Source organism: Dipodomys spectabilis, unplaced genomic scaffold, assembly GCF_019054845.1.
Source record: "Dipodomys spectabilis isolate Male_0828 unplaced genomic scaffold, ASM1905484v1 ptg000380l, whole genome shotgun sequence".
Taxonomy (NCBI): Eukaryota; Metazoa; Chordata; class Mammalia; order Rodentia; family Heteromyidae; genus Dipodomys; species Dipodomys spectabilis.
The window spans coordinates 315,923-334,373 of NW_024871057.1; the positions used below are offsets into that span (position 1 = coordinate 315,923).

Sequence of the window (18,451 nt, forward strand, 5' to 3'; positions counted from 1 at the left end):
AACACAACAAAAGCTCCCATGTGACCTTTAGGATAACAGCCAACTTCCAGGAAGTGTCTTAGGCTTAGATCACAATCTTGTTCTTTTTATATCGTTATCTATACCAGTGGTTACAAAAGCTGGAGAGTTTCAAAAACATAACAGGACTCCAGTCTCAGACCTAATGAATCAGAATCCCTGGGGAAACAGCCAAGATTCTTGTGTGTGTGTGTATGTGTAAAATTGCACACGTGCTGGTCCTGAGGCTTAAACTCAGTGCCTAGGTACTATCCTTCGGCTTTTTTACTCAAGGATAATGCTCTACTACTTGAGCCACAACTCCATTTCTGGTTTTTCTGAGGTGATTAACTGGAGATGAGTCTCACAGACTTTCCTCTCCAGGCTGGTTTGGAACTGTGATCCTTATATCTCAGCCTCCTGACTAGCTAGGATTATATGCATGAGCTACCAGCACCAGGCTGATTATTTTTTAGTGAAAGCGCATAAATGATGTTCAAGAACAAATGATCTAGATCATTTAGTCACTGAAAGACATGCAGGCACTTCTTTGGGTATAATACCTAAGAAAGTATAAAACAAACAGGAGTTTCCTGCATTCTGCTAAGGAATTTAATAAGCATATGCCTAGTATGTGTGAAGCCGTAGGTTTAATTCCCTATATCATGAAAGAAAATAAACAAGTCACTTTACTATAGATGTCTGAGATATCAAGGACTTGATATGGTCTGGGAATGTGGCTTAGTGGTAGAGTGCTTGCTTAGCATGTATGAAGCCCTGGGTTCGATTTCACAGTACCACATACACAGAAAAAGCTGGAAGTAATGCCATGGCTCAAATGGTAGAGTACTAGCTTTGAGCAAAAGAAGCTCAGGGTCAGTGCCCAGGGCAAAGCTCCAGGACTGGCAACAACAACAACAAAACCTTGATGTAATACATCACAGCTTCTCTCATTCTTTTCTCCTTTGAGGATTAGCTTACCTGAAAAAGTAAGAGCATCCTCGGACAGTGTTGTGCGTATAATGCTCCACAGTCTTCTCACTGCCATAATCCTCTGAGGGATCAGACCAAAGCAAGTCACATACTGCCCCAAAGGCAGGAGGTTCAACAAACCTGTCCAACTGGAAGATACAGAAAAGCCAAAAGAAAAAAAACATCAGAAAAACAAAAGGTCAAAAATGCCCTCTACCTACAGGAATGTTATTGGGAAAGGAGACAGCAGACCCCAGAAGGGTGTTCCTGCAAAAGAAAAATGAACATTTTAAATTTTAGATACATAATTTCTTATTATTTTCTGTAGTAATACTTATAACTATTCCTGTCATCTACCCATATGGTAGAAAAAGACCTTTCCATATCAGTTTGAAAGCAGTACTCATTCCATTCAAATGTGAAATCAACTACTGCAGAAACACACCATTTGATCTTTTTTTTTTTTTTTTTTGTGAGTCATGGGGCTTGAACTCTGGGCTTGGGGCTGTCCCTGAGCTCTTCAGCTCAAGGTGAGTGCCCTACCGCTTGAGTCACAGTGTCACTTCCGGTCTTCTGGTGGTTAATTGGAGATAAGAGTCTCACAGTCTCACTGGGACTTTCCTGCCTGGGCTGACTTTGAACTGTGATCCTCAGATCTCAGCCTCCTGAGTAGCTAGGAATACAGTGTGAGCCACCAGTGCCTGGACTATTTGATCTTTTTAAAATTTATTTTTATTATCTTTAAATAATTGTACAAAGTATTTATCTTCTCTTGGGAGGTCCAGTACTTGGGTTTGAATTCAGGGACTCCCATTCACTAAGCATGAGTCTTGCCTCTAATCTGAAGGGTAATACTTTAGAAAGACTACGTAAAGATAATTCCAATTGTCCATGAGAGCCAATGTTACCAGAAAAGCAAGGTTTTATACAATTGTTCTGTTCATTGTTTATTTCATTTCAATAGACTATTACAAAAGAATGCTAGTTTTATTTTGTAAAAGGCTTTTTTTCCTTTCTATTTTTTTTTTTTTTTGCAGTAGAGTCATTTCAATATCAATCAAAAGCTTTTAGTCACTACTGCTTTAGTTAAGAGCATAAAAATTCAGAGAACACCAGTAACTAGAATAGCCTATTGTTAAAACAAGGCCTTCTGAAGTCTGGAGCTTTTTGTTAATACAACTGATGCAGAATTTACATGCTAGGTATTTAAAACAATGAGGCAGACGAAAAGCCAGTTCATGCAGGTAAACCTTTTTATACTGAGGAGTCGAGTCTTTTAATTCAGAGAAAAGTTTTATGAACAAAATAATCTTTAGTTTTAGCACCTATATGAGAGAACTAAGAGAACAAAAAGGTTAAGAGAGAAAATACAGATTCTTAGAAATAATCACCATGTAAGGTAGATGCAACAATTAATCATCTAAAAGGTTAATGTCAATGAATTTCATAGCTAGCCAAGTCCTCAGACTACAGATTCCAATTTCCAAATTTCACACACATACAAATATGCTAAGAAATTACATAATTTAGTCAAGGCTACAATCAGTGGCAGACTGGGATTAGAGCTTGGTTTCTTCCTTTCTCACTGTGATGTAAGTTTCAGTGCTGCACTCCAAGAATGTTACACTTCTAGCCAGTAAAGGCAGGATTTAAGTTTAAAAAAGAAGAATATTTCTGTCATATATATATATATATATATATATATATATATATATATATATATCTCAATGTATTAACAGTAGTTGACTTACAATAAGATCACAAGTAATTTCTATTTTCTTTGATTATGTATATATTTACAAATTAAGATGTACTGGTTGACCGTGTATGTGAATAAGATCTACTTACTTTCCTAATGTCATCTAAAGAAGTAATTTCAGGTGACATTCCTCCATGTATACAGAGAAACTGTTGGTTTAAGAGGGCAGCAAGAGGAAGAGAGTCAAATGTATTCATACATGCATCATACACATGTTCTGAATATTTGATCCGACCTACCAAAAAGAAAAAAGAAATAGGGAAGAAAAGCTGTAATAAATGAAAAAGGATATAAACCAGAAAGTTTTGAAGCTATTCAAAACCATCTACTTTGGGCAAATTTGAAAATCATCTTGTTAAAAGATCTTGGAAAGCCAGGTGTCGGTGGCTCACGCCTGTAATCCTAGCTACTCAGGAGGCTGAGATCTGAGGATCACGGTTCAAAGCCAGCTCAGGCAGGAAAGACTGTGAGACTGTTGTCTCCAATAAACCACTCAGAAAATCGGAAGAGGCACTGTGGCTCAAGTGGTAGAGTGCTAGCCTTGAGCTGAAGAGCTGAGGGACAGCGCCCAGGCCCAGAGTTCAAGGCCCACAACCAACAACAACAACAAAAAAGATCTTGGAAAAGTTGTAAAGAGCTAACAAAATCTATCTCCCGAAGACAGGCATGACCTGGGACTAACTTCCTGGCTTTGTTGCCCTAGAAACCTGGTAAGGCCCCATTTAGCTGTCTTATTAGGCAGCATTGTTTATGGTGAACATTATCTAGTTACCTGGCGGGAGTCTACAGCTTTGGGCTCCTCTACAGGAGGTGACTCATAACTGGTATGATCCTTTGGGACCATGTAAACTGCAATAAAGGGTTCATAAGAGATACTGGCACTTATGATGCATGAGGCTTCTCAGCTAAGGTGGCTTCCTGATTTATAGATTCTGTTTCCACAATACCATTAACTGTTTCCTCATTCAATTTCGTATATTTTGTTCATGATTTTTTACAACTCATAGATGAAGGACATCCTGTCTCTGTTTTGTGGGAAAATGTTAGGCTTAATGAATTACATTTTTAAATGAGCAGCAGGGTTTCCACAATTCTCTAGAAAGGAGAGGCCATGAAATAATAGGTGGAAAAATTAAAAATGAGCTTTTCTTCTCTGGTGCTAAGGTTTGGGTATGATTTGGAAGGGTTCATAGATTGGAGAGTTGGTCTAACACCATCAGGATGGTGATTTGAAACCTTTTACGAGGAGGAATCTTCCTAGTGGAAGTTACTAACCTTAAAAGGAATAAATGTAATTTTTATGAGACCATGATTGTTCTCACTACATAGTTGTTATGGAGGAAAACTGGGTCATGAGTGGCAACACACATCTATAATACTATCTACTCAGGAGGCAAATACAGGAAATTCAAGGCCACTCTGGGCCTTATAAAAATAATGCTTGTGGCTTATATCTGTAATTCTAGCTATTTACGAGGCTGAGGATTCAAAGCTAGCCCAGGCAAGAATGTCTGTGAGACTTTTATCTGCCTTGAGCAAAAGCCCATGGACAGCACCCAAGATCTGAGTTCAAGCCCAAGGACCGGTGTGTGCACGCATATACGCAAAACTGTGAACCCACGAACACACATACATACACATACACACACATAAATCATTGGGAATAAAGTCTGCTGAAAGTAATACCAAAATCATTTGTGCCAGTATTGGACTTTTCTTCCAAAAACTCTATAAGACACAGCTCTCAATTTCCTTTGTAAGAGCCCTAAGCCTCAATATAGGCTTTTTAATTTGCCTAACTATATTTTTTTAACTTTCCAATGAATACCTAATCCTTGCATATTATATTTACAATATTATTGGAATTTCTTAGAGGTTCCCAATATGCCCATCCGTGAGCTGCACAGGCAACACAGCACGTGGCCAGAACCCCACTGTCTCAGTCAGTTTGAACCTCACCTCTGCCCCCGGTACCACCTCATGAGATATTGAGCTGATTTCACTGTGTATTATGGTTTTCACATCTGTAAAATGGACACAATATCTACAATATTGACAATTCAAGGATGCTATGAGTATTAAAAATGCATTTAAATGTATTTAATGATATCTGGAACATAGTAGTGACTATGTACATATAAACCAAAACAATTATTCAATCCTCACAGAAACTCTCTAATGTACATTACTATAATTTAATATACTTATAATTTACAAGCTTAGAAATTGAATTTACCCAACCAGATTTACAAGTCACTGACAGAATAAGAACTTAAACCTGTTCAGGCTCTCTATACTACTCCTAATCATTTTCTTTCTTTTTCTGGTTATATGACAGTTTGAGCTCAGGGCTTCATACTTTCTCGGTAGGCACTCTACCGCTTGAATTATATACATGAGCCCCAATTATTTTTCTTTGTGTGTGTGTCTGTGTGTTCCCATTATTGGGCTTAAACTCACAGCCTGGGCACTATCTTTTGAGTTTTTTCACTCAAGTCTAGGGCTCTACCATTTGAACCACAACTCCATTTCTGGCTTTATTTTTTTGTAAGTCATGGGGCTTGAACTCAAGGAGATGTCCCTGAGCTTTTTTGCTCAAGGCTGGTGCTCTACCACTTTGAGCTACAGTGCTAGGTTAATTGGAGTCTCACAGACTTTCCTGCACAGGCTGACTCTGAACTATGATCTCTGATCTCAGACTCCTAAGTAGCTAGAATTATAAGCTTGAACCACTGACACCCAGCTTCTAATCATTATTTTTAAGTAAAATATTTAATATAACTTAAATAGCCAAATAAGATTTCCAAAGGTTAAGCAAGCTGAATCAAGTGTTTTGTTTTCATTAAATTTCTTGAGCTATGTCCTATAAAACAATACTCAGTACAGTGAACAAAAAATGTATTCTAGACATAGGGTCATATTGATTCAAGTTCTAATGAGTATCAATAATATAGTAATAAAACGAGAATTCAGAATTCAGTGATTTTTGAGAGCAATGTTTACAAGAAAGAAATCACAACTAATTGAATATTTGTTCTAATTTTTATTTGTTTGCATTAAAAATCAGTTAACACATATAAATGGCTAAAAATAATAAGGCTATGAAAAAGTATACTGTACATATTATCACCACTTAATAGACAACCAATTTCTCGGTGTTTTCAGTTTCTTGGGTTAATTGGAGATGAGTCTCCCAGAGTTGTCTTCCAGGGCTGGCTTTGAATGGTGATTATCAGATCTCAGCCTCCTGAGTAGCTAGAATTACAGGTATCAGCCACCAGTACCTGACTTTGAAAGACTTTTTTTTAAGTCTTCATTCTCTAAAAATTTCTTTTAATAATCATAGCCTTTCCTTTCAGGTTCTGCTGGGAAGAAGGCACCTAGGGCAAATGCCATCCCCAATGCTGGAAACTACTGGCAGCAAGAGTGTGAGTAGAAAGTGCAAAGGGAGTAAAGAGGAGGTTAAGGGGATTGGAGGGGGAGGGGATTGGGAAGTTTGAATTATGTTACAAATACACACATGACCCACAAACATACACACATACCCACATGTAGTCACACATATAGCATAATGAAATCAACTAAGCACCATTTGAAAACAGGAGATGGAGGAAAAGAATTAAGTTAATATAAGAGGAGTAAAGTTATTCAAAGTATCTTATATACATCTATGGAACTATCAATGAAACCCTCTTTTACTAATAATGTACGTTAACAAAACAAAAGAAGGGCTGGGAAGGTGGCTCAGTGGTAAAAAGCGCTTGCCTTGCATGCCAGAGGCCCTGGGTTCGCTTAGGGACAGCACCCAGGCCCAGAGTTCAAGCCCCACGACCGGACCCCAAAAACAAAGCAAAACAAAACAAAAGAATTAATGTGAGTACACAAAGTACCACAAAACTGAGATCTACCTATTAATAAAAGAATTTGCAAGTACTGCATAAACACTGAGTTTTAACCAACAGACAACAGCTTCAAAGAGCTCATTTTCTTTTCCTTATTAAGTAGTTGTACAAAGAGGTTTCAATTCCATAAATCAGGCTATAAGTACAATGCATCTTGATCAATGTCTCCCCCATTTTCCCTCATCCAACCCTACCTCTCAAGTTATGTAGTTCCATTTTTACATAACATACATTGACTAGGGCTGGGAAGGTGGCTCAGTGGTAGAGCGCTTGCCTTGCATGCCTCAGGCCCTGGGTTCGATTCCTTAGCACCACATAAGAAAAAAGAAAAAAGCTGGAAGTGGCGCTGTGGCTCAAGTGGTAGAGCGCTAGCCTTGAGCTGAAGAGCTGAGGGACAGCGCCCAGGCCCAGAGTTCAGGCCCCACGACTGGACCCAAAAAAAAAAAAAATACATTGACTATAATGACTGAGTTTGCTCACCTTTCCTCCCACATTCTTATGGCGCCTCTCTCATTGCCCCTGTCCCCCAACAGAACCTTCTTTTTTTGTTACTGTTATTGGTCATGAGACTTGAACTCAGGGCCTGGATGCTGTCCCTGAACTCTTTTGCACAAGGCTAGTGTCCTACCACTTTGAGTCACAGCACCACTTCTGGAGATAAGAATCTCATGGAATGTCCTATCCAGGCTGGCTTTGAATCATGATCCTTAGATCTCAGCCTCCTGAGTAGCGAGGATTACAGGTGTGAGCCACCAGAGCTTGGCTAGAACCTTAATTCTTTTTTTTTTAATCAGTTATGGGGCTTGAACTCTGAGTCTGGGCACTGTCCCCTCAGCTCTTCAGCTCAAGGTTAGCACTCTACCACTTGAGCCACAGTACCACTTCCGGTTTTCTGGTCGTTTATGGGAGATAAGAGTCTCATGGTCTTTCCTGCCTGGGCTGGCTTTGAACCATGATCCTCATAGCTCAGCCTCCTAAGTAGCCAGGATTTCAGGTATGTGCCACCAGCGCCCTGCTTAGAACCTTAATTCTTTTTTTTTTTGGTCCGGTCGTGGGGCCTGAACTCTGGGCCTGGGCACTGTCCCTCAGCTCTTCAGCTCAAGGCTAGCGCTCTACCACTTGAGCCACAGCGCCACTTCCAGTTTTTTCTTTTTGCTTGTGTGGTACTGAGGAATTGAACTCAGAGCCTCATGTATACAAGGCAAGCACTCTACCACTGAGCCACCTTCCCAGCCCTAGAACCTTAATTCTGAACAAGAAAACAAAGAATAACCAAAAAGAGGAAGGAGAAAAACAAGATGAAGCATTTAAGTTCTATTAATGATCTTTTATCTCTTTCATTTCATTTTGACAGAGTGTTGCTAGGTAGCCCAGACTGGCCTCTAACTTTCAATCCTATTCCCTTAGCCTTTTGGGTGCTCCACCATGCCCAGCACTCTTTCTCTTTATATTTGACTTACTTGGGGACAGGCTACAGAATAACTAAAAAGGAGTGATTATACTTACATTCCTGTTTGAAGGTGAAATATTCTGTAAGATGCCTGCATTCATGATTTCCTCGAAGCAGATAGAATGTGTGAGGATAATTAATCTTTAAACCCCATAAATACAGCACACACTACAAGACAAATCCAAGAATAAAATTTTCTTTGTGACTATAACACATAAAGACAGTTTATATAAGTCCAAATGGCTTACTATGATGACTCTCATTGCCACTGCCAAGTTGAAAAAGAGGAAATCTAGCTTCTGAATGGGGTACCTTTGTTGTTCTATAATGTAACAGAGTATAGTAAGATGCCTTCATAGAAATAAGTTTCCATATTCTACCTAATCTACAACTCTCTGAAACACACACATACACACAATTTTAGTCCTAAAATCTGCATATATTGTTATAAACACAATAAAATAAGCTTGTATTATGTCTTTCAAACATCCATACTTTTCTCTGTGTGTGTGGGTGTGCGAGCACGCGTACCAGTTTGTGGGGCTTGAAATCAGGGCCTGGGCTTTGTCCCTGAGCCACTTTTGCTCAAGGCTAGTGCTCTACTGCTATACTTCCAGCGTTTTGGTAGTTTATTGGAGATAAGAGTCTCATGGACTTTTCTGCCTGGGCTAACTTCAAACCACAATCATGGGATATCAGCCTCCTGAGGAGCTAGGATTACAGGTGTCAGCCACCTGAACCCAAACATCTATACTTTTTTTTTTGGGGGGGGGGGGTCCGGTCATGGGGCCTGAACTCTGGGCCTGGGCACTGTCCCTCAGCTCTTCAGCTCAAGGCCAGCACTCTACCACTTGAGCCACAGCACCACTTCCGGCTTTTTTCTTTTTACTTATGTGGTGCTGAGGAATCGAACCCAGAGCCTCATGCATGCAATGCAAGCACTCTACCTCTGAGCCACCTTCCCAGCCCCACATCCATACTTTTTATTTAACTGTCTTAAAATGTGGGAAGCAACTGGGAGGCTTTTGAATGATAGCTGGCAAGTATGGACACTTACTGAACAGCAGGAAAATAGGACTACTTTCTTAGTTTATAGCATTAACTTTTTGCCTTCATATTTGACACTAAATTTTTGTCACTAGCAGATAAAATTATACTTTTTGCCATTTAACTAACTTGTAGAATCAATTTTTTCCCCAGTACTGGGGCTTGAACTCTGGGCCTAGGCACTGTCCCTGAGCAACTTTTGCTCAAGGCTAGCATTCTACTACTTGAATAACTCCACTTTTGTGATTAACTGTAGATAAAGAGTCACATGGGCTTCCTGCCTGGGTTGGCTTGAAACCATGATCCTCAGATCTTAGCCTCCAGAGTAGCTAGGATTTCAGGCAGGAGCCACAAGTGCTCAGTTCCATTTGTTTTACTGTTTATCACTCCTTGGGCAGCTTCTTTGAGCCTTAGGTAAAATAGTTGGTTTGTATTTGAGTGAGTGACATAAAGATTAAATCTTTTGCCACTAGAAGGCTTATTACATTGAGAGTCTCACACCATGAAGGGTAGGCAGGAATGACAACGTTAAAATGCTAAGGCAAGCAGACTGTTTTGAATCTCATATTCTGAAACTAAGATTATTTGTACTGAAGTCATTCCACTTTTGAGAAGCATGTGAGTTGAATATGAATATATTATATATTTCACAGTATTCATGACCTAGTACTAGGTTCTTAATTATTTTTTATTTTACACATTAAAGCATGTAATTGTTTTTAATTCTAACCATGTTCCTACATTCATTTCTCAAAATATATAAGGGTACATTATAACATTTCACTAACTTAACTGTAATTTATTTTTCCCCTTCAATGAATATCTATTAGATGCTTACTTGCCATGTACAATAGTACCAGAAATTACTTCTACAATAAGCTAAGTGCCTGCTTAATCTAAAGTTAATTGTAGCCAAACAGCTTATGGTCTTATAATTAGGGTCAGCTAATCCAAACCCTATTTAGGTGAAAAGGGTCCTTTAGATACAGCCTGTACACTATCTTCAAAGAGGAAAGGTTAATAAACACTTAAACTTATTTTCAAAATTGGCTTTATGCAGCCTTCCATATGCTAGAGAAAGAGATTTTTGTTGTATCAGTTAATGTTGAAAGTAATAAGGTATAAATTCTAACAGTGTACACATTTTCATTTCTTCTATTCAGGAATGGAAAGCAAACTTTTAAAAATAAATTCTCTTAAAAGAGAATATGATAGGTCCAACACACCGAGGTTAATTTTTACCTCTATACTGAAATAGCCTCTATCCACATAGTCACCCAAAAAGAGGTAGCGTGTATTAGAAGGTGATCCTCCAACTTCAAACAACTTCATCAGATCAAAGAATTGTCCATGAACGTCACCACACACTAGGCAAAAAAGACATGTAAGCGAAAAGTTATGTCATAGGAGAAATAAGGCATTATGCCAACAAGGATCACAGTGTAACTATTGATTTAAATTACTTTAGATTTTGCTGTATTACTACACAATTATAGTTAATCTACTGGTACTAAATAGTCCTCCTGGAAAAAACAGACATTTGATATTGTTATTATTTCAAGAAGCAAAAACTATCTAACCAGTCCTAATATAGTCTCAAAATTCCTAGAAAAGTTATCCCACCACTTTGTGGTTAGTTATATCACTTCTCAGAATTGCTTGAATCTCAACGGCACCTTTTATTTTCCTACCTGTGATTGGAGATTCCACATCAATCATGGTATCCTCTTGTTTCAGGATGGCAGTCCCATCGTTGATTATCTTCAAGGCTACTTCCTCTTCCACTCGGCCTTCCTTTATCAAATGGTTTTTCAAAACATCCATTTTAGGTTTTCCATTCTCAAATACTTCCTTCATAGTAAGCCTTTGAGTTGGAGGAAAGGGGACACCTAGAAAAACAAGTTGAAATACTTAAAGTACATAGCTAATGCTGGGCACTGGTGTGGCTCCTGTCTGTAATCCTAGCTACTAAGGAGGCTGAGATCTGTGGATTGTGGTTCAAAGCCAGCCCAGGCAGGAAAGTTCACGAGACTCTTATCTCCAATTAATCACCAGAAAACTGGAAGTTGAGCTGTGGCTCGAAGTGGTAGAGCATTGGCCTTGAACAAAAAGAGCTCAGGCACAGTGCACAGGCCCTGAGTTCAAGCCCCACAACCAACCAAAAAAAAAAAAGGACATAGGTAATAACCAGGAGCATATTTCTTTTATGTAGTAAATTAGATCAAGTAAACCACCAGAATTTCATTCACAACAGAATTATCTGAGGAAATTTCTAATACATTCTGAAATATCTTATTCTAAGATAAATGATCAACTTAAAAAGATGTCTGCTGGGTACCAGTGGCTCATGTCTGGAATTCTAGCTGCTAAGGAGACTAAGATCTGAGTATTGGATTGCAGTTTCGTGTGTGTGTGTGTGTGTGTGTGTGTGTGTGTGTGTGTGTGTGTGTGTGTGTGTGTGTGTGTGTGTGTGTGTGCCATTTCAAAACTACCAAAATATGACCTGACACCGATACATTCAGGTAAAACAAGCTACAAGTGAGAGACACATTTTACACAATTATTAATGTCTTTATCTTCCTATTAGTGAAAAAAGTGTTAAAAAAAAAAAAAAGAAATTGTAAGTAAAATAGAACAAGAGTAACTGCTGGGTGTCAGTGGTAAGATAGCAATTGGAAGCCAGTCTGGGCATCTCTACAATAATCACCAAAAACATTAGGCTAGAAGCATGATTCAAGTAGTAGAACACCAGCTGAACAAGCAAGCCAGAGGTTCTCAGTTCAAACCTCCACAATGACCAAAAAAAAAAAAGTACCAGCTGTGGAGGATGAGGCCCACATGTGTTCCAACAGTTACTCCTTAACTTGCCACCCAACTCTATCACACATTTATTGTTCAAGTGTTAAATGTTACACAAACACCATATATTAACATTGAAGAAAATTTACTCAAAAACATTGCTTTAAATGTTAAGGAGCTGAGAAGGTGGCTCAGTGGTAGAGCGCTTGCCTTGCATGATCGAGGCCCTGGGTTCGATTCCTCAGCACCACATAAGCCAAAAAGAAAAAAAAGCCGGAAGTGGCGCTGTGGCTCAAGTGGTAGAGTGCTAGCCTTGAGCTGAAGAGCTGAGGGACAGCGCCCAGGCCCAGAGTTCAGGCCCCACGACCGGACCCAAAAAAAAAAACAAAAAACATAAATGTTAAATTAAAAGCCTTTGTAGACACCAAAAAAGTAACCAACACTGAATGGCATTAATTGTTTCCACAAAACTGAGCTAATCAAATCATGTTTCAGAAGTGTGACTTTTTCCCAGTCCTGGAGCTTGAACTCAGGGCCTGGTCACTGTCCCCGAGCTTCTTTTGCTCAAAGCTCTACCACTTGAGCCACAGCACCAATAGCTGGCACTCAGCTAGTGGTTGAGATAGGATCTCATGTGAATGCCTAGGCTGTCCTTAAACTATAATTCTCCTGATTTCAGACTCCCAAAATACCTAGCATTCATTTTGTTAAATAGTTCATTAGCTGTTCAGAGGTGTTATACCATTGGACTCCTCCCCTAAGTACACCATCCTTTTTGACAAAGAGTCTCATTATGGGATTTTGAATATATGCTACCATGCCCAGAACCAAATAATTCTCTTTTTTGTGGGTCCTGGGGCTTGAACTTGCCTTGGGCAATGTCCCTGAACTACTTTTTTGTGCAAGGCTAAGTGCTCTAGCACTTGAGCTACAGCACCACTTCTGGCTTTTTCTGTGGTTAGTTGGAGATGAGTCACAAACTTTCCTGTCCCAGGATTATGATCCTCTAATCTTAGCCTCCTGTGTAGCTAGGATTACAAGTGCAAGGCATTGCCCAGGCCAAGTAATTCTTTTTTTTTTTTTTTTTTTTGGGTCCGGTCATAGGGCCTGAACTCTGGGCCTGGGCACTGTCCCTCAGCTATTCAGCTCAAGGCTAGCACTCTACCACTTGAGCCACAGTGCCACTTCCGGCTTTTTTCTTTTTGCTTATGTGGTGCTGGGAAATCGAACCCAGGGGTTCTGGCATGCAAGGCAAGCGCTCTACCACTGAGTCACCTTCCCAGCCCAGTAATTCTTTTTTTATCCTTTAAAATTTTAGGGAATGGGACTGGGATGGTAGCTTAGTGGTCGAGTGTTTGCCTTGCATGCGTGAAGCCAGCCCAGGTAGGAAAGTCTGTGAGACTCTTATCTCCAATAAACCACCAGAAAACTGGAAGTGACACTGTGGCTCAAGTGGTAGAGCGCTAGCCTTGAGCTGAAGAGCTCAGGGATAGAGCGCTCAGGCCCAAAGTTCAAGTCCCATGACTGACCCCCCCCCAAAAAAAAATTGTGGGAGGGGAGGTGAGGGAGAGAGAGAATGAGGGAACAGAAGATACTGTACAAAAGGAAATATACTCATTACCTGATTCATGTAATTGTAATCCTTCTCTGTACATCATCTCCATAATAATAATAAATTAATAAGATTTAAAAACTTTTATTTTAATGGTTATAAAAAGAGGTTTCAATTCAGCAAGTCAGACTGTGCATCTTGATCAATGTTACCTCTTTGATCACCTCCCCCCTCCTCCCACCACCGACACACACAATTCTTATGCATGCTAATAAGCTTGTTAAATACGAGGTAGAAAAACAGCAAAAGGAAATTCTAAGTAAAAACACAACTAATCTCTCATAATCAGCAACATCATTTACCACTCATCACTTGGATATATTTTGTTAATCTTCACTTCCTTTCACAGTCTCCACCATTTAAAAAAAGGAGAAATATTGTCATTTTAGAGCCCTTGAATGATGGTATTTGTGGATAAATGACCTCTGGGCTCACAACTATTCTTTTGTTAAGCCTTTGCTGGTGTTTTGAGACTTTTTATTTTTATTTATTTTTTATTTTTTTTAATTTTTCTTTTGGGTCTGGTGGTGGGGCCTGAACTCTGGGCCTGGGCGCTGTCCCTCAGCTCTTCAGCTCAAGGCTAGCGCTCTAGCCACAGTGCCACTTCCGGCTTCTCTCTTTTTGCTTATGTGGTGCTTAGGAATCGAACCCAGGGCCTCATGCATGCAAAGCAAGCACTCTACCACTAAGCCATCTTCCCAGCCCCTTGAGACCTTTCAATTGCACTCTTAACCTTTTTTTCTGGTTGGTAAAAGTTATAGTTTATCAAATTACAGAAATACAAGAAAAATGAAGGAAGATTGCCCTACCCCCCCCCCCCCCAATGAAAGATATAGACAATACTGCATTAGCTTGGACATGATATTGACATCCATTCTGCTCAACTTTCTATTCAAATGCTATTTATCTCCTATTAAAAGATCATTTCCCTGACTATTTTATCTAAATAAAACTCCTGTCTGCTACTGTGAAATGGATAAAGTTTTGTCTTTGAAGTACTTACATGTAAGTACTTATGTACTACATACATAGCCATTGCTGAGACAAACAGAAACTAACCTGAGTCAGATCAAAAACAAAACATTGTATTTTGCATTTATGGTACCAAGTGTTCATTTCAGACAGAACAGACTCTTTCTTGGCCTTTTTCCTAAAATTCCTTGCTACTCTAAAGTATTGTCTGTGGAGCAACAGTAATTGGGAAGCTTATCGAATGCAGAATATTTGGCCCAACTTAGATGATCTACTGAATACAAGCCTGCATTTTAACAAGACCCTCAGCTGCACATTGGTGTAGAAGTGCTACTTTGAATCACTGATTCTTAACTCTGAAGGCACATTAAAACTACTTTGGGAGTTTTTGAAAATATAATGGCCTTATTTCAATTTTTGATATTGTCATCTGATTGGTTTTAGATTGGTGACTCAAAAAAATGGTTTTTTAAAGGATTTTATACTATATTAAAAAAAACCACAAAGTAAAAAAGGAATACATCAATATATCCCTTAGAAGTCCTCTGAAGATATCCAACAACATCCAACAACCATGATGCTGATACTTTTCTCACTAGTTTGTGTAGCTCATCTGAGTACTGTCAGAAATGATTCTAGTTCTTAAAACAAATTTTTTCTTTCTTTCTTTTTTTTTTGTCCGGTCGTGGGGCCTGAACTCTGGGCCTGGGCGCTGTCCCTCAGCTCTTCAGCTCAAGGCTAGTGCTCTATCACTTGAGCCACAGCACCACTTCCGGCTTTTTTCTTTTTGCTTATGTGGTGCTGAGGAATCGAACCCAGGGCCTCATGCATACAAAGCTAGCGCTCTACCACTGAGCCACCTTCCCAGCCCCTAAAATCAAATTTTCTCTGCCAAATCCAAGACACTGAATTTATCCAAATTGTAGAAACATGCTTTACCACTCATCCACCGAAATACCTACCATTCAGATCAACAACTTTAATTCCTGATTCAACTCTTTCAAATTCTAAAAATATTTGTACAGCTTCATCATCAGAGATCCCAAGAATTTCAAGTATTTATTTTCCAACTTGGCCATATTTTCACATTTGTCCTTGGTTTCAACTTCCAAGTCTTCATCTACTTCTGTACCAACCATGTTCCTCAGCAGAACCACATTAGTAGCACACTGAAGTATCTTCATTAATGGACTTGAATCTGACTTGTTGGATGCATCCTGAGCCTTTCCCTTCTCAGTGGCATCACCTTTGATGATCTTGCCGCCCTTCTTGCTGGTCTCCACTGACAATGTGGTACGAAGCCCCTGCTCATTTTCCTCCAACTGCTAGCCTTCCTGGAAGCCCCACTTCTGCATGATCTTAATATGCTATGTGCCTCCCATATTGGTTAGGAAGGAGTTGCTAGGCCTGGTTGGAGACCTTGGTCTATGTAGTACCTCATACATTGGAAGGGGAATAGCAGCTCTGGGAGACTGTGATCGAGGTCTCGAATCTTCTTCATAACTCTGTCTTTCTCTACAACAGAAATGGGTGAAGCAATGGCAGCTCCACCCATACAGCTTTCCTCTTACTCATAATCTTCATCTTCATCAGAACCTTGATTTAGACACCTTAAAAACCCACTAGCTGCATGTCTGTCTTTATACCACTTTTCCATCTAATTCCTTCTGTCTTCCATCTCAGTCTGCCTCTGCCACCTGCCTACTTCCTCAGAATCATGAGGGAACATTAGCTAGGCGAATGAGAACTCCCCTTGCAGGAAACCCTCCGGGAACAGCTCTACAAGTGCTGGCATGCCTTTCATCTGAGGCACTGTCCTCTTCAGGTCAATAACCCCAGCAAGGACTGTGCTTTGTTTCCTCTGGCTCTTTGTTTGAGTGAGGGCTGCCTTCTTCACCTGAAGTACAGACTGGAGCAGTTTGAAGTTTTTGGACTGCCTCTGTTTTTGAGTCACTGGTCTCCACTCCCAGGTCATCACACAAGGACATCATCTTTTCAGTTTAAGGCAGACCTTCCAGGCAGACTCTGCACTATGGTGGCAGCAGGGGACCCACTCACACTCTACAGAAGCCCCATGAACGCTGTGCCACACTTGGCTACACGGCACTCTGTGGAGCAGGGCAAAGGGAAACTGGCATTTTAGAAATCTTTCCGGGTGATTCTAACATGCAGCCTATTGTACGTACTGAGAATTACCACTCTGATGTAATCGTGAAGAATGAAACCCATAGTACGCCCCAACTTCATACTTTTATATCATTCTAAACACTTGTGCTTTTTCCAACCATTCTTAACTCCAGAGCCGCTTTACCTAAAAGCTAATTTCCAGGTGTATCTAAACTTAACGTTTATTTATATAGTGCCAGTACTGGGGCTTGAACTCAGGATGTGCGTGGGTGCTGTCTCTTCACTTTTTCCCTCAAGGCTGGTGCTTTCTTTACTTTTTGAGGGACTTCTGGATTTGGGACAGTTAACTGGAGATAAAAATCTCATGGATTTTCCTGCCACAGCTGGTTTCAAACTGAGATCCTTAGATCTCAGCCTCCTAAGTATTTAGGATTACAGGAATGAGCCGCCAGCACCTGGCTTTCATTGTAATTTTTTAATTTTTTTGTGCTGGTCCTGGGGCTTGAACTCTGGGCCTTGGAGCTGTCCCTGAGCTCCTTTTGTTCAAGGCAAGCACTCTACCACTTGTGCCACAGCGCTACTCACAGTTTTTAGTTTTGGTGATTAACTGGAGATAAGAATGTCATGAACTTTCATTCCTCAGATCTCAGACTTCTGAGTAGCTAGGATTACAAGTGTACCTGACTGACTTACTTTATTTAGTTAGTTAATTAGTTAGTTAGTTGGTCATGGGGCTTGAACTCTGGGCCTGGGCGCTGTCCCTCAGCTCTTCAGCTCAAGGCTAGTGCTCTATCACCTTGAGCCACTTCTGGTTTTCTAGTGTTTAACTGGAGATAAGAGTCTCACAGACTTTTTTGTTGGGCTGGCTTTGAGTGGTGATCCTCAGATCTCAGCCTCCGGAGTAGCTAGGATTACAGGCGTGAGCCACCAGCACCTGGCTTTATTTTTTGAGTCAAGATCTTGTTATATAGTCCATGGAGTCTAAACTGGCCTTTATCTTGGGATCCTCCTGCCTCAGTATCTCAATACTGGGATTATATCCCCCAAGCTCAGTTAAACTTAAATTTTATTAAGTTAAAATTAAATAAAATGTAAAAGTTAAATCCTCAATTGATCAGTCACATATCAAATGTTCAATAGTCTCATGTGTACCCAGGAACTATCATATTGGGGGGCACAAATATATATTTTCCATCGTTGCCACAAGTTCTATTGGACAGCATTGCTCTAAAGTATTTACTACAAAACAAACAGCATGAAAAAGTTAACTTGAGCAAAGTTAAAATGAAATGATTATAATAGTAATGATAATGTATTCCAGTAGAAAAACTGAAGTATAAGCTGGGCACTAGTGGTTCACAGCTATAATCCTAGTTATTTAGGAGGCTGAGATTTGAGGATCATGGTTTAGAGCCAGCCAAGGGCAGGAAAGTCAGTGAGACTGTTATCTCCAATAAACTACTCAGAAAAAGACAGAAGGGGTGCTGTGGCTCAAGTGATAAAGCACTAGCCTTGAGCAAATGAGGCTCAGGGACAGTGCCCAGGCCCTGAGTTCAAGCTCCAGGATTGGCAAAAAGAGTGCTACCCGAGTTTTAGAGAAAAGGTTCTGGCTAACAGGAAAGGGGTGGGGGTGGGGTGAAGAGGATTAGATTCAGTCACATGTTCCAAAATGTCAATTAGACAAGTAATAGTTAAGGACAAGAAAGGAGCTTTGGGAAGAGGCGCTGTAGCTCAAGTGGTGGAGCGCTCGCCTTGAGCTGAAGAGCTGAGGGACAGCGCCCAGGCCCCGAGTTCAAGCCCCACAACCGACAAAA

At 40.1% G+C, this 18,451-nt stretch overlaps 1 protein-coding gene and 1 pseudogene across 4 annotated transcripts in view; both read right to left on the reverse strand.

Moving 5' to 3' along the window:
- Ppp3cc (protein phosphatase 3 catalytic subunit gamma) overlaps positions 1 to 18,451 on the reverse strand; it is a 60,964-nt gene that overhangs the window by 28,684 nt on the left and 13,829 nt on the right. For all 4 annotated transcript variants that reach the window (XM_042667201.1, XM_042667202.1, XM_042667203.1 and 1 more), the window contains exons 2-6: positions 10,819 to 11,016; positions 10,370 to 10,494; positions 8,137 to 8,248; positions 2,818 to 2,963; positions 979 to 1,118 (exon numbers count right to left, since the gene is read on the reverse strand). In XM_042667201.1, coding sequence (XP_042523135.1) covers positions 979 to 1,118; positions 2,818 to 2,963; positions 8,137 to 8,248; positions 10,370 to 10,494; positions 10,819 to 11,016 — 721 coding nt within the window. The remainder of the gene's footprint in view (positions 1 to 978; positions 1,119 to 2,817; positions 2,964 to 8,136; positions 8,249 to 10,369; positions 10,495 to 10,818; positions 11,017 to 18,451) is intronic.
- LOC122096622 lies at positions 15,388 to 16,943 on the reverse strand (annotated as a pseudogene).